This window comes from Chelonoidis abingdonii, chromosome 10, assembly GCF_003597395.2.
Source record: "Chelonoidis abingdonii isolate Lonesome George chromosome 10, CheloAbing_2.0, whole genome shotgun sequence".
Classification (NCBI taxonomy): Eukaryota; Metazoa; Chordata; order Testudines; family Testudinidae; genus Chelonoidis; species Chelonoidis abingdonii.
In genome coordinates this window covers 12,028,035-12,043,146 of record NC_133778.1, presented here as the reverse complement: position 1 = coordinate 12,043,146, position 15,112 = coordinate 12,028,035, and the positions used below count along the sequence as shown (strand labels likewise).

General features: G+C 41.8%; 1 protein-coding gene across 1 annotated transcript in view; it reads left to right on the top strand.

Moving 5' to 3' along the window:
• SPAG16 (sperm associated antigen 16) overlaps positions 1-15,112 on the top strand; it is an 868,104-nt gene that overhangs the window by 447,060 nt on the left and 405,932 nt on the right. The window contains exon 11 of the mRNA XM_032800034.2: positions 3,852-3,995. Within this exon, the coding sequence (XP_032655925.1) occupies positions 3,852-3,995 (144 nt within the window). The remainder of the gene's footprint in view (positions 1-3,851; positions 3,996-15,112) is intronic.

The following is a 15,112-nucleotide window of genomic DNA, read 5'->3' as shown; positions in this document are numbered from 1 at the left end:
CAGAGCATTCTTAACAAAGAGCATCACAAAACACTTTAGAAATGCTAAGAGGAATAGAAGGTTTAAAGGCTGGCTTTGAAGAGAGGGAAGTGTTGTGGTGCCTTGGAGGGCAAGGAAGAAAATGTTCCAAACAGATGGGGCTGGATGAGCAGATGAGCAACTTCCAGCTGTGGACAATTGTAAGGAAGCCATGAAGCAGCAGTGTGAAGAAGGGTGTAATGAGGAGGTGGATATGAATTCAGAGTAAACCATCAGAGCAATCTTGAATTGAACATAGGAAGTGAAGGTGATGTGAATGAGATTGTTTAAGTCTTCCCACATTCTGAGACCTGCTATAACAGGAATGATTGATAGCTGAGGTCAGAACCTATTGATCACTGTAGACACCTACTTAACTACTTATGGAAGTACTGTGAAAAGCAGAACAGACAAACTTAGAGATGAGAGAGGGAGTCAGAAGATAAAGTATTGGGTTTAGGTTGACATCAAGATTTCAAGAGCTATTCAATGATATTTTTGTAATTTGTAAACAGCAGAGAAATCCAGCTGTTCCCAACAATGAGATTAACCAAGCAGAAAAGCTCAGGCTTTCAGTTTTCCCATTGTAGGCAGGTATTAGTGATGCCTAAAAATATGCCTTGTGCACTATAGCTGTACAGCTGCTTCACTGCAGGAACTCCCTGCCTCTGAGCAGACCTCATTTCTACAGGTCTTACTGGGAATCTACTTCTGTTTCTTCCTCTCTCCTACTATTCTCCTTCCACATCTTACACCAGAGGAATATCAGTGGCAGCCTGGTGAAAACTGTTCCTAAGTCTGCTCCATTATCACATGTGCACTGGCTCTGCTTCTGCCTGCCATGCTGCCAGTGGCTTTGCCCACATGTGTTTGCCAGATGGGAAGCTCCAGTTTAACCTAGCCTGCCATGATGTCTTTCGAGGGTGAGGTGAAGTCTGTCTGTAAGCCCTGTTGGGCCCCTCTGCTTTTGACCTCTGTGGACTCCCCTTTATGGCTGGTGTTGTTCTGAACCCTCCTCTGTAGCCCTGGGCCTCCTTCCTGGTTGCCTCACCCCCGCCTTGGCAATACTACTTCTTTCCTACAAGGTCTCTGTCATAAGGCATAAGTCCAGTTCTGAACCTTAGCGTCCAAAATGTGGGTGCCTGCATGAAACCTCCAAGCTTAATTACCAGCTTAGATCTGATAGTGCTTGCACAGCCCAGGATTCGTGCCGGATCACTGCTGTCTCCCCAGCCAAAACCTCCTGGGGGACCCCAAGACTCAGATGCCCTGAGGCTCACCACAAAGGGAATACCCCTCCATCTGTCCTCATTACTCCTCCCAGGTCCTCCTGGATGACCCTGGAAGATCACCCTGTTCAATTCCTTGAAACGCAAACCAAGAGATCAGGTTTCTCTCACCTCACTCAGAGCCGCTGCAAATGCCACGAGTTATGTAATCTAACAAAGAGATTTCCTCGTTCCCCCCGTCTTCTTCTCCCACAATTCCTCTTGGTGAAGCGCTAGATCTAATCTCTTGAGTCCCAACTTAGTATAGAATCACAGGATCTTACAACAGAAAGCTTTAATAAAGAAGCAAAATTAACCTGATGAAAGAAAGACATTAGAAAGATATTATCGTTTGGTATTAAGGGAGACGAACACAGAGTTATTGTCTTAAATAGCAAATAATATGATAGTACTACTAGTTCTCCACAAAGAATATCAACTTTAAACATTCACAAACTAACAGTTAAATACTTATTATAAAACTTATATATATTATTGCCTATGTCATTCTATCTTGTACTCACAACTGGAAATAGAAGATTAGAAACGCTGGAGAATATGAGGTGATTTCCCTCAGAATCTAGAGAGCAAAGCCCCCGAATCATAAAAACACATACATCCATATATCCTTTCCCTCCGCCTTGAGATTTGAAAAATCTTGTTTCCTGATTGGTCCTCTGGTCAGGTGTTTGGTTCCCTTTGTTAACCCTTTACAGGTAAAAGAAACATTAACCCTTAGCTATCTGTTTATGACAGCCTCAGACACAGTCATGTTATCACAGATTTTCCTGTGTTCTAGGGGAGTCCTATATCAATGAGAATTCTGGGTTAAGGCAGGCTGACCCACCAGTTACGCCTCTCCTTTGCCTTGTAATGGGCTGGGGATTTTTCTTTTCTTGTGACATTTCCTTCTACTCCCTCCTCAGCTGCAGACTAAATTCTGACCAGTCTAACTTATGTAATTATTCTGTATTCATCACTGTAGGATGTGAATAATATCATTTCCTCTCTCTCCTCCCCCAGTAAATGGGAGGGCAAAATCCTCTTCTTTGCCCAAGAGCTCCAAGATCTCCTCCTCCTCCTTTGATTCAGAATCTTTGTCCAAATGAGTGTCTAATTGTTAAATCCTTGGAAACAGAAGATATTTCTGTACTATGAGTTGGTGCTTCGAGATAGGAGAGCACATGTGGGTATTTCTTGATGGAAAGCTAACTGGAATAAGTGAGTTCTTAGGATAGATTTGAAGAAGTGTTAGATGCTTTGCCTACCAGAGGAAGAAATGCTGGTCTGTGGGATAATTATTGATAGAGGCTATAGAAACGAGATTTTTCTGGCATGACAATCATGTACTTCTTATGAGTTGAACTCTCTTCTACTTGGCTGCTAGGTATCCATTCTCTCCATTCTGATCCCACCTTAAAACACTTCTTCTGTGCAACTTACCAATAGATCAACTCTAACGTTGAGGTGCTTATGTTATCTCTCTCATCTGTCTAAAAAAATAGTTTCTCATCCCTCATTGCATTTTGATTTTGAACTGTATTGTTGGTCTATTTAAGCCATTTGCTCCATGAGTCTATGTCCTTCTTGGACATAGGACCAAGCACAGTGTTGATGCTCAGTAAATAATAAATCACCATACCGATTTAAGTCAAATAGTTAAGCCAAAATAAAAAGAACTTAGTAATGTTCATTGTCTCAGGTTCACATTTTCTTTTGTAGGTTCACAATGACCAAACCAAAAATAGACTGTGTTGGTATGACTCTTCAGTTAAGAGTTATAATAGATGCATAATGTCTTAGCCAGTGTGTTCTCATTACTTCATTACACAGAAGGAAAATCTGTGGAACAGCCGGAGAGTAGAGCTGAAATGGATTTACTGAACTTAGCCTAGTAGTGGCTGAAGTATTAACAATAAACCAGAGCTACTGTGGTGCAATTCAGATTTCAGTAATGTCCATGTGCTGAGAAGATCTTAAGCTCATGGGCACAATAGACTAGCACAGAGTCTGATCTATAACTCATCTCTCTTGAGAAGGCCCAACAGGCTAAACTTTCAGAAGGTATTCACCCACGAAAGCTCATGTCCAAAACGTCTGTTAGTCTATAAGGTGCCACAGGATTCTCTGCTGCTTTTACAGATTCAGACTAACACGGCTACCCCTCTGATACTTGATTTCTGGAACAGTATTAGTGATTCACATCGCTTTTGTTGGTTCATATTTTTAAATTATTTATTGCGCTCATTTAAGGGATCAATTCAGGAAAGCACTTAAGCATGTGTTTAGGTGCCTTACTGAGTAAGAGCCTTATGACTTTGAGCCCGGTATTGGTTCCACTGAAGTCAATGGGAGTTTTGCTATTTACTTCAATAGAAGCAGGATTAGGCCTGTAATAGGTAAAGGATTTGTTTATTTGTATCCTTTGGGAGCATAAATATTACACACACCAAAATCATAGTAATGTAAATCTTGTTATTGCCAAATCAAATCATGTTGCTTTAGATTTCATATAATAAGATTAAATTGAGTCAGATTCTTATATGTCTGTCTTTTCTTCTGTAGTTTAGCTTTGCATCCTCGGAAGGACATTGTGGTAACTGCAAGTGATGACCGTCTCTGGAAGATGTGGGCCTTTCCTAATGGGAACATCATTATGACAGGCGAAGGCCACACTGATTGGCTTTCTGCCTGCTGCTTCCATCCAAGGTTAGTACAAACAGTACCCTCAACCAGTGCTAATCCCTTCTGGGGAAATGCTTGTTTGCCTTTTTGTCCCTCGGTGGCCTGCTTTGATGACTTTCTATTCTCAGTGTAACCTTGTGCTCTCTGCTGAATTTCCAAACATGTAGATAAACATTCCTTTGGCTTTCACTGTGTTGACTTAAGATTGATTGCTTTGGATATTTTGTATGCCCCAAACTTGGTGCAGATGCCGGTGCCTCAAACAAATAGTACTGAGCTTTTTAAGTATAGCTGTGTTCATTCTCTGTGTGTCCCTGCACCGTGACAAACATTGCATGTTCTTTAATTGTATACGACAGTTGACTTCCTTGTATTCATCATTTTTGTAGATCTTATTTAAAATATTAAAATTTCCCTAAGGAATAGGTGTATGAGCTTCCCCCTTTACAGAAAGTCAAATGATTTTGCAGACAAAAAGTAATGTTCAGAAATAATTTAGAGTTAATGGTTATTGTATAGAAAAATGTAATTTAATTGTACTCTGGAAAACTTAGCTTTTCATCTCCTGAGATTGGAGATGTATATAGTAAAATGATTTTGCATCAGATTTATGTTGTTAACCATGGCTTGCGGTTGTAGTTAGAGCTCTTTGTATTTTAACATAGTGAATATCTGCTTGACTTTGCAGACCAAATTTTAACTTAAAAGCTTTATTAAGCCTCCAAATCTGCATTTTTTTTTCAAAGCTTCTGTTGGCTTCTCATATGTTCATTGAATCTTTAAAAAAAAAAAAATAGTAGTACTATTTTAGGCCTCAGTGCAGGAATGCATACCAGTTTATGAGAGAACTTAAGTATGTGCTGAATTTTCAGCTTGCACCATTTTCTTCAGTGGGACTTACATGTGTGCTTATGTGCTTTCCTGAAATGGGATATTATTGAGTAAGATGGAAAGCTGCAGACTTGATCCTGCATTTCCTTATGTATCCAAAATTCCCCTTGCCTTAACTTGGAGTTTCAGGTGCACAAGTAATGTAGGTTCAGACCTTAAAGATGGTGCCTTTGCTTCAGAATGCCTTCCTAATGCTTACTATGTATCAAAGGGGCATCGCTCTGATATTTGAGTGAATTCAAAAATAGGAGGCAAAAATAATAAAATGGGGTGGGGGGGCGGTAAGGGAAGGGAGGAAGAATGGGAAGTTGGGTCTTCCATTTCCCTAAATACCACAGAAGACTTTTTTTTTTCTTCAGTGAAAGGCTGCTCAGGTTGTACTGAACATAGGGGCCTGCAGTACATTCCATTTCAAACTTACAGATAAACAGCAGAACACTGACATCCTCTCACCTCTTATGACCATAAAACTCCTCTCTGAGAACAGAAAATACAATTAGAAGAGCATGCTATCACTTATAAGGCTGCTGGGCATACTAATCAGATTTTGATAATGCATTGTTACCATGACACCGATGACTCAGATTAAAAAAAAAAAAATTCTCATTAGTCTTTGACCAGCAAACAGTCCTTTCAATAGGCCTCCCTGTTTCTCATTCAATTACTGAAATTTAAAATGAGCGAGGTACATCATTATTCACTTGCAATATGAATTTACTCTGGGTGAATGCAATATAAAGAGTAAAAGAAATGCTGCTACAGTATGCACCTGCTGTTAGTGGATGAAATAAATATAATGGGACAGAACACATTTAATCAGTCTTTTTTTCAGTTTAGGGCTTCTACACATCAGATGTGAAATTAACAAGATGCAAGTGGAAAGTTCTTGTACAGGGTGTCATGATTAAAATGTAAACATTCATTAGTTTAATTTTTATTTGCATGAATAAAATGGTTTATTCACAGAGAGGGTTGAGAGGAAGGGTCTTCCCATAGGAAGGCTACTCAACAGGGATTCAAAGACCAGGGTTCAATTCCCTATTCATCCACTAACTTCCTGTGTGACTTTAGGCATGTAATTTAATTGCTCTGTGCTTTAGTTCTCCACCTGTAACTTGGGGATAAAACCTACTTTCTCTCACCGTTTATCTGTCTTGCCTATTAAGTTTCTAAGGTCTTCAGTAAAGGCACTGCCTCTTATAATAATATTATACAATGCCTAGCATAATGGAGCCTAACCTGGCTGGCTCTGTAATACAAATGAATAATAATCTATCTTTATAAGATATTAAAAGCTCTTTTACATTGTTAAAGGCTCAGTTCTGTTAGAACTTGGGTTTCCTTTTCATAAGACAAGAGTTTTGCTACAAATAGAAGGAATAAACATTCTCCTTCAAGGAGTGTCTGTGTGGGTGTCCATTTCAGGTGCATATGTGCCTCTTGAGCCGAGATTTTCCATTAGCAGCGTTCCTACACATTCCCTATGCTTCCTTGTGCTACACAACAATAGACTATATAAGGATGAGGGGACAGACTGCCCTCAGTTCCTTCTCATCTGCCACAGCCTGAAGCAGAGTCTTAGTGTGTTTGCTTTGAGCGTGCCTCAACTATCTTGTATTCCGTTTTTAGAATCACAGACTTTAAGGTCAGAAGGGACCATTATGGAGCAGGTCTTCAAGGAATCAATTCTGAAGCACTTAGAGGAGAGGAAAGTGATCAGGAAAGGTCAGCATGGATTCACCAAGGGCAAGTCATGCCTGACTAACCTAATGGCCTTCTCTGAGGAGATAATTAGGTCTGTGGATGAGGGGAAAGCAGTGGATGTGTTATTCCTTGACTTTAGCAAAGCTTTTGATACGGTCTCCCACAGTATTCTTGCCAGCAAGTTAAAGAAGTATGGGCTGGATGATTGGACTATAAGGTGGATAGAAAGCTGGCTAGATCGTCGGGCTCAATGAGTAGTGATCAATCAACAGCTCCATCTGCTAGTCTGACCTGTTTCAAGCTGGAGCTGCCCCAAGGGGTCGTCTGGGCCGTTTTGTTTCATATCTTCATTAAGTGATCGGAAATGGTTGGGACCGCCACTCTCAACAAGTTGCAGAGACCATGAAACTTGGAGGAGGGATAATACGTCGAGAGTAGGGATAGGATACGAGGGGCCCAGACAAATTAGAGGACTGACAAAGAACCTGATGAGTTTCAACACAGACACGGCATAGTCTCCGCACTAGGAGGAATATCCATTACTGTTACAACACAAGGGACCAAATGGTAGAACAGTTCTGCAAAAGGAACTAGGGTTACACGTGAGACCAGAAGCTGATATGAGTCAACAGTGACCCTTTTGCCACGAAGGCTAATGCATTTGGGCGTGTATAAGTAGGGGCCAGTGATCAAGGGAGTGATCTATTCCCCTCTATTGACCTTGGTAGGCCTCAATTCTGAGTACTGTGTCAGTTTTGGGCCCCACACTACAAGAAGGATGTGGAAAAATTGGAAAGAGCAAGCGAAGAGCAACAAAATGATTAGCGGGGTGAAGCACATGACGATAGAGAGCTGGAGCAACTGGATTGTTTAGTCTGCAGAAGAGAAGATGAGGGGGATTTGATAACTGCTTTCAACTACCTGAAAGGGTTCCAAAGAGGATGGTTAGACTGTTCTCAGTGGTACCATGACGAAAAGAGTATATGGTCTCAAGTTGCGCGGGAGGTTGAGATTGATATTAGGAAAACTTTTTCACTCAGAGGTATGAAGCACTGGGAATGGATACTGGGGAGGTGTTGAATTCCTTCCTAGAAGTTTTAAGTCAGGCTGACAAAAGCCCTGGCTGGGATGATTTATTTGGGAATTGGTCCTGCTTTGAGCAGGGGGTTGGACTAGATGACCTCCCGAGATCCCTTCCAACCCTGACATTCTATGATTCTATGATTATTGATCATCTAGTCTGACCTCCTGCAAAACACAGGCCACAGAATCTCACCCACCCACTCCTGTATCAAACCCATGTCTGAGCCGTTGAAGCCCTCAAATCATGGTTTAAAGACTTCAAGGTGCAGAGAATCTTCCAGCAAGTGACCCATGTTCCACACTGCAGAGGAAGGCGAAAAACCCCCAGGGCCTCTGCCAATCTGCCCTAGAGGAAAATTCTTTCCTGATCCCAAATATGGTGATCAGTTAAACCCTGAGCATGTGGGCAAGACTCACCAGCCAGCACCCAGAAAAGAATTCTCTGTAGTAACTCCAGAACCCACCCCATCTAACATCCCATCACAGGCCATTGGGCATATTTACTGCAAGTAGTCAAAGACCAATTAATTGCCAAAATTAGGCTATCCCACCATCCCATCCCCTCTATAAACTTATCAAGCTTATTCTTGAAGCCAGATATGTCTTGTGCCCCCACTACTCCCCTCGGCAGGCTGTTCCAGAACTTAACTCCTCTGATGGTTAGAGTAGTAGTAGTTTGTTTAGGATTAGTTAATATTTGTAGTTGTTAGTGATAGTTATAGTCAGTTAAAGATAAGTAGTGAGAGGATTGTTTTGTTCCTCTCCTTCTCCTTGGGAAGCCTTATTCTCCTGGCAGGGGATACCTGGCTCATCATGTTTTAAACACTGCCTCCCTTGTTGAGGGGCTACACCTGTGAACAACAGCCACTCTCAGGGCTTGTCTATACTTTTGCTGAATTGGCACTGCTGTGATTCATGCAGTGCTGTTGATTTAACGGGTCTAGTGAAGACAAGCTAAGTCGATGGCAGAGCGCTCTCCCCTCGACATCTGTACTCTACCTTCCTGAGAGGTGGAAGGCAAGTTAGAGTGTCTCCTGTCGACATAGCACAGTGTAGACACCTGTGTAAATTGATCTAAGTTATGTCGACTTCAGTAACATAACTGAAGAAGCGTAACTTAGGTTGACTTACAGCTTTAGTGAAGACCAGCCCTAAGTGTGTCCATTGCTGGGGGGAATCCCACATCTCCCAGAAGAGCAACTTCTGCCTGGCCCTCAAATCCTGAGCAAGGAAGAATAGGGAGATTAAACTGTGATTCTTTATGATGGAATGCTCCCTTCAACCAACTTCTGAGTCTGATCAGGAGACCTCCTGCTGCACCTCTGTCTCCAGATAGATCCAGCTCCCCTGCAACCTCGGTGGAAGGTTTTCCTAAGAAAGGAAAGACTTTGGAGGCTTCAGACTTCAGTAGAAATGAGTCAACACAAATTACTTACCTGCAGAAATGGAAGAGATTCTTCCATTGGTGTCATTGCCACTGTCTGGTGCCTGTATCTGTGTCACTCTTAGTCATTCCACATTACTTGTTAGATCAAAATAAATCAAGGTTATCAGTTAGTTCGATTAAAATCCACTTGGTTACAATATCAGCCTTTCATCCTCCAGCAGAAGCGTTCTCCATATTTCCTCGCCCTGTGTCATCAGGGTTTATTAATGGTTTGAGATATCTCTGCTGCCAGGTTAGGGATCCCACTACCACTTGGAACCTCAGTTTGGTAGTTAAATACCTCATGAGACCTCCATTCATATCAATGGAAACCTGCTCTCTGCTCCACTGTCTGAAGACTGCCTTTTTTTAAGTAGCTATCATATTGGCCCACAGGTTTGGGGAAATTGGGGACCTTGATGGCATATCCCTCCTTTATTGTGTTCTTCAAGAATAAGGTTTCTTTATGCCGACACCTCAAATTCTTACCTAAGGTACTATCAGAATTTCATCTTAACCAGTCCGTTCATCTACTAGTGTTTTTCTTCCCAAAACTGTGTCACTCTCTGCAAGAGACCTGTTTCCATGTCTTAGATGTTAAACAGGTAGAACCAAACAGAATTTCAGAAGTCACCAAGAATGTTCATTTCCATTACAAGTAGATCCAAGGGGTCCACAGTCTTTTCTCAGAGACTACTGAGGTGGATATCTGGGTGTATTATCATGAGTTACAATGCAGCAGGCATTCATCCTTCCCCCTTCCCCAAAGGGTGATACATGTTCTACCAGATCCTAACCACATCCACAGCATTACTTAAGAACTTGCCAGTATCTGAGATATGTAGGGGTACCACGTAGGCTTCAGTATATACATTTTCTAAACATTACGCTTTGATCCATGCCACCAGATCTGATGCAGCACTTGAGTTTGCAGTACTATCTTCAGTTCTAGACTCAGCTCTGAAGCCCACTCTTCCCTCTGGGGATCCTGCTTGGAAGTCACCTGAAGAGCAGAACCAATGGGGATGCTACCTGAAGAAAAAGAAGTTACCTTGCGTAGTAACTGCGGTTCTTAGAGATGTGTCTCCCTACCGGTGCTCCACTACCAGTCTCCTTCCCCTCTGCTTTAGACTGTTTTCTATGGGATGTTCAGGTGGAGAGGAAGCTAAGGGTGATTTGCCCATGCATCCCTATATAACCTCGGTTTCCAGCACAAGGAGGCATACTGAGCCATGTGCAGGCCAAAGGACACTGCTAATGGAAAATCTTCAATCAAGGGCTCTAGAGGTGCATGCATACCTGAAGGGGAACACTCATAGGAATATGCATCTTAAAGAACCACAGTTATTGCACAAGGTGAGTAACCTCTTCCTCTAGATCTTTACACAGTTGTACTAGGAAAACTACAAACATTTTTTTTAAAAGCCTTTGGTCTACTGCTATTGTATTTTTTCTGTATGTCAGTGTGTCATTGGCTTGTTTAATTCTTTTCTGAAGTTTTGTATTTTTTTCTACAAAATTTCATTTTAGGGCTGAGCAGAAGGATTTTTCTACTAACCACAATTTATGGTTGGCCATTAGTTGCCTGGTACAGTATAGCAGAGATTCTTTCACAAAAGCTCTTCAGAACAAGGCCTAAAAATCCAGTATGAAATTTAGGAGTTGTAGAGAATTCGCCCCAAGGGCCTGATGCAATAAAAGCTTCATCTGGTGTCTCAGCAAAGCCATGCAAGCTCTGAACTGTAATTGAAATTAATAGAACACTTTCCTTTGTATTCACCTAAAATCCCATTCAGGACCAGAATACTATGGGAAAAAATTGTGGGGCTTAAAAATATTTAATAACCGTATTGCTGAGTTCCTATGGTAATTTGCTATTTTATGGCAGACATAGAGAATGCTTGCTTTGTATTATTCCCTACAGAAATCTTGGAAATTGCTGCCTTTCAACTTATAGCCAATGTAACTTTGAACAGAATCTGTTCTGACCTTTAAATTGTCTTTCACAAAGAGAAGTTGCACAGTCCTCTGGTACAGCTTTTCACCAGTCTTAAATATCTGGAAAGGGAAAGAAATGGAACAGTCTCTACACAAGTGAAAGAAAAGAACATGGCTTATTGGTAGATCAGTGTGGGGAAAATATCATTCCAAGTTGACAAGAAACAAACAAACAAAAAAATATTTTTTTTCACTGACCCAACCAAAAAAAAAAAGGAGGGGCAGGAGAAGAAACAACGTTGTTTTGGATTGAATGAAATGTTTCAATTTTTTCATAATTTTTTTCAGCTGGCAAAATTCAGGAATTTGGAAAATGTTTTCATTGACCTGAATCTGCAAGTTTTGATGAAAAAATATTTTGACCAGAAATTTTCAGCCAGCTCTACTTATTGACTAAAACTTGGATGCAAGATTGAACTGAATTTTCTTTCCAATACTAATCTAAATCAAACTACCATATGACTTTGAAGCCAGCTTGACTGAAGCTGCATTCTGATTATCAGTGAAATGCTCACTCAGTTAACAATATCATATTTAAAATAATTCCCCTGGAAAGAGAGGTATAATGACAAACCTATTTTGATCACCACATTATTTCATGTACACAGTAGATATCCATATATGACAACAGCTATACTGATTGACAAACCAGGGATTGAATGAGAGGCTTCCAGAACTAAAACCAGGAATTACTATAGCTTGAGCTAAATAGCCAGACTTCATAGGTGGGGGCTGTAGCAGATTCAGATACTTTGTGGATCACTACAAGGGTGATGTGTGCCTTGACAAGATAAACATTTGTGTAGACCCAGCCTTTCCCTCCCCACACCAGGAAGTGCTCTTGAACACAGTTGCTAAGTGGGAGGGCACTGTGGCTGGATCTCATACTATTACAGACGTAGTACCCAGTTCTGCTTCTGGATCTGCTCTGAGGATCTTGATACTGATTGTGATCTCACTATGTACATGGAACTCTTAGGACAATACATATAGGGAGAACAGAGTGTTTGTGTTGTGATCCCCTGTGCGAATCTGAGAATAGAATTTGGCCTTGAGCTTTTTAAAAAAAAAAAAAAGGAAAACTTCAGACACGTCCAATTATCTGCAGAGCACTGTTGCTGGAGGGGAGGAGGGTGCTTTGTTTTTGAAATTCAGGTGACAAGTGGTCAGACTTCAAAAGGAATCACTCTGCCTTCTTCTGGCTGAGCAGCGCTTTGAAGGTAAAAGAGCTTCTTTCAGGATTCAGTTTTTATTTAAATCACTTAAGGCTAACTGTTGGCTCATCCTGTGTGAGTATGCAAAGGGTGATGAGAGAAGGCGCACCTCCCTCCACAGCCATCCACAGAGGTCTCATGCAGAATGCTGACATTAGAAATCACATCCGATGACTTTGGATGTCCCCTCCTGAATGAGCTGAGGGAATTCATGCTGCACCTTTAACTAGCACATGCAAGGAGGGCCATATAGTCCTCTAGCATTCTCTGAAGCACTCTGCCTAAATCCTCCCCAGGACACCCCTCTTCAGCTCCACGCTCCTCACCTAGACTGCTCCAGTGATAAATGGGTACAATTGGGTTATAAGTTAGTGTACATTCAGCTCTAGATTTAGTTGTTTAGAAACTGACCCAGAATAACCACACGATCTACTCTGGTAGAGACCCCTGATGATTGGGGTGGGGGGTGGGGGGAATCTGCAGCCTCTTCTCTATCTGTGAGATCCTAGGGAGTCAGCACCGCTTCCACAGGGCACAATCAGGGTGACCAGAGAATGTGCTAATTCAATCTATCACTTTAGCTTCAACCAGGGAGGCTCCTTAAAACTTAGGGATGCTCTCCTTTTATCCCTGGTGGAAACCAAAAGAGAGCATGAGTCATTCCATCAGTGTTTGCTCTCCCTAAGGGTGAGATTCTTCCCTGTGGCACAGAAGCCCAGACAGGTGCGGGGATGCATAATTTCCATCTACCTACAGCCCCTTTGGAGTATTTTATGTATGTCTACACTGCAATTAGGAGTGTGATTGCCACTCATGTAGACACACCCAAGTTAGCTTGGGTAACAGATTAGTGAAGCTGCTGCAGTATGGGCTTCAGCGTGGCTGTGCAAGACTGCCTGGAACCCTGGGTATTTATTTGGGTGGCTAGCCCACGATGAACCCTGTACTGCCATAGCTTTGCTGTTCCTATACCCAAGTAAGCTAGATGAAAGCTAGCTCAGTGATATCTACAGAAGCTGCAGTTACACCCCATGATTGCAGTGCAGACATCCATCAGTCACTGTACTTAAAACTGAAAGTGGTTTGACAGTCGGCAGTGTTTATGAGCAGCATGGGGTTCATGGTGGGGAAAGGGGCTGCTTTAAAATTCTCCCCAGTGCCCTCCTACAGTTTTAACAGCACTTTACAGTTCTAAAGCCAATTTGCTCTCTCACATTTTATTGCAAGATATAAAGGTTGTGTGATAAAGCTCTGTGAGAAGGTGGACTTTGCTCAACCTAATGCATTGAACATCTCTCAACTGAGCTTCAGCAGTATGAAGTGAAAGCAGAAAGGGACTGATGGGTCATAAACTGCTCAGGAAGAGGCTCCAGTGTTCCCAAAACATGTAGACGAGGAGGAGGAGGAAGGAAACTTTAAAGTTAGGCAAAAATCATTTACATATAATTGTATTCAAAAATAGTAGAGGAATATCGCTGTACTAGTTTAACTTATCCTTTTTGCTTTAAAAACTGTTTTAAAACACAGCTTAAAGAACCATATTATAATAGCACTAAAATACTTCAGGGTGTGTATTATATTTTATTGGTCTGTTAATACTAGCTTTGGGTGGTTAAAACGCCAAACCACACAATGTACCTGAGGTGTATGTTAATGGACTAATAAAACTCACCATTGAGTGTCTTAATGCTATATTATTTGCTTTCCACATATGCTAGCATAATGTTCAATGACATTAATATAGTATTGAACATTAATAGAGTACCTTCTTTTGGGAACATTTTTTGGAAACTTTCTCATGTAAAACAGGGATTGAGCCTGTGAAACAACATGAACTTTTTAGTGCAGATCCTCTGAATCTAAAAGCATCTATGAGTAGTAATTTTGATTCATTCTCAAACCCTTGTGCTGCAAATCGTGTGCTTATGAACTGGTAATATTCTGTTGATCTGGAACAGAAGAATTGCCAGTATCATCTTAGTTATTATTTCTACTCTCCCAATATCTCATTTATTAATTCTAAACAAATAATATCAATATTATTAATGTTATATGATGAGCACTAACAATGTATTTGGCAATGTAGACAATAGCATATAAAGAGAGACATTTTATATATAAAAAGGCCCTATTTTCTCACTGAACTTGAATAATTCACATATGTATTTGTCAAGCCATTTGGTATTCATAAAAATGTACATGACTAACAATTACTGAGATAAGCTAAAATCAAAATTACTATATTGCACATTTATTATGGCAAGAACACACCACAAGTATTTCATAACCAGCTTCCTGGATTTCCTTCCAGTATGCCTTCTCGAGCGCCAGGGCTGGCTCCAGGCCACAGCGCGCCAAGCGCGTGCTTGGGGTGGCACACTGCAGGGGGCGCTCTGCCGATTGCTGAGAGGGCGGCAGGCGGCTCCGGTGGACCTGCCACAGGCGTGGCTGCGGACGGTCCCCTGGTCCCGCGGCTCCAGTGGACCTCCCGCAGACACACCTGCAGCAGCTCTACTGGAGCCACGGGACCATCGGACCCTCTGCAGAAACGCCTGTGGGAGGTCCACCGGAGCCGCGGGACCAGCGAGCAACAGAGCGCCCCCCGTGGCGTGCCGCCATGCTTGGGGCAGTGAAATTGCTAAAGCCGGCCCTGCCGAGCGCTACCAGGTTTTCAATCAGGCTTTGAATCAGGAACTGTCATTTTCTGTTTGTCTGTACAGCACCTAAGCTGGTAGACTCTGTCATAAATAGATAGGTAAGGTAAGGGTTAAGTTTCTTTTATCTGGAAAGGGTAACCAAACACCTGACCAGAGGACCAATCAAAG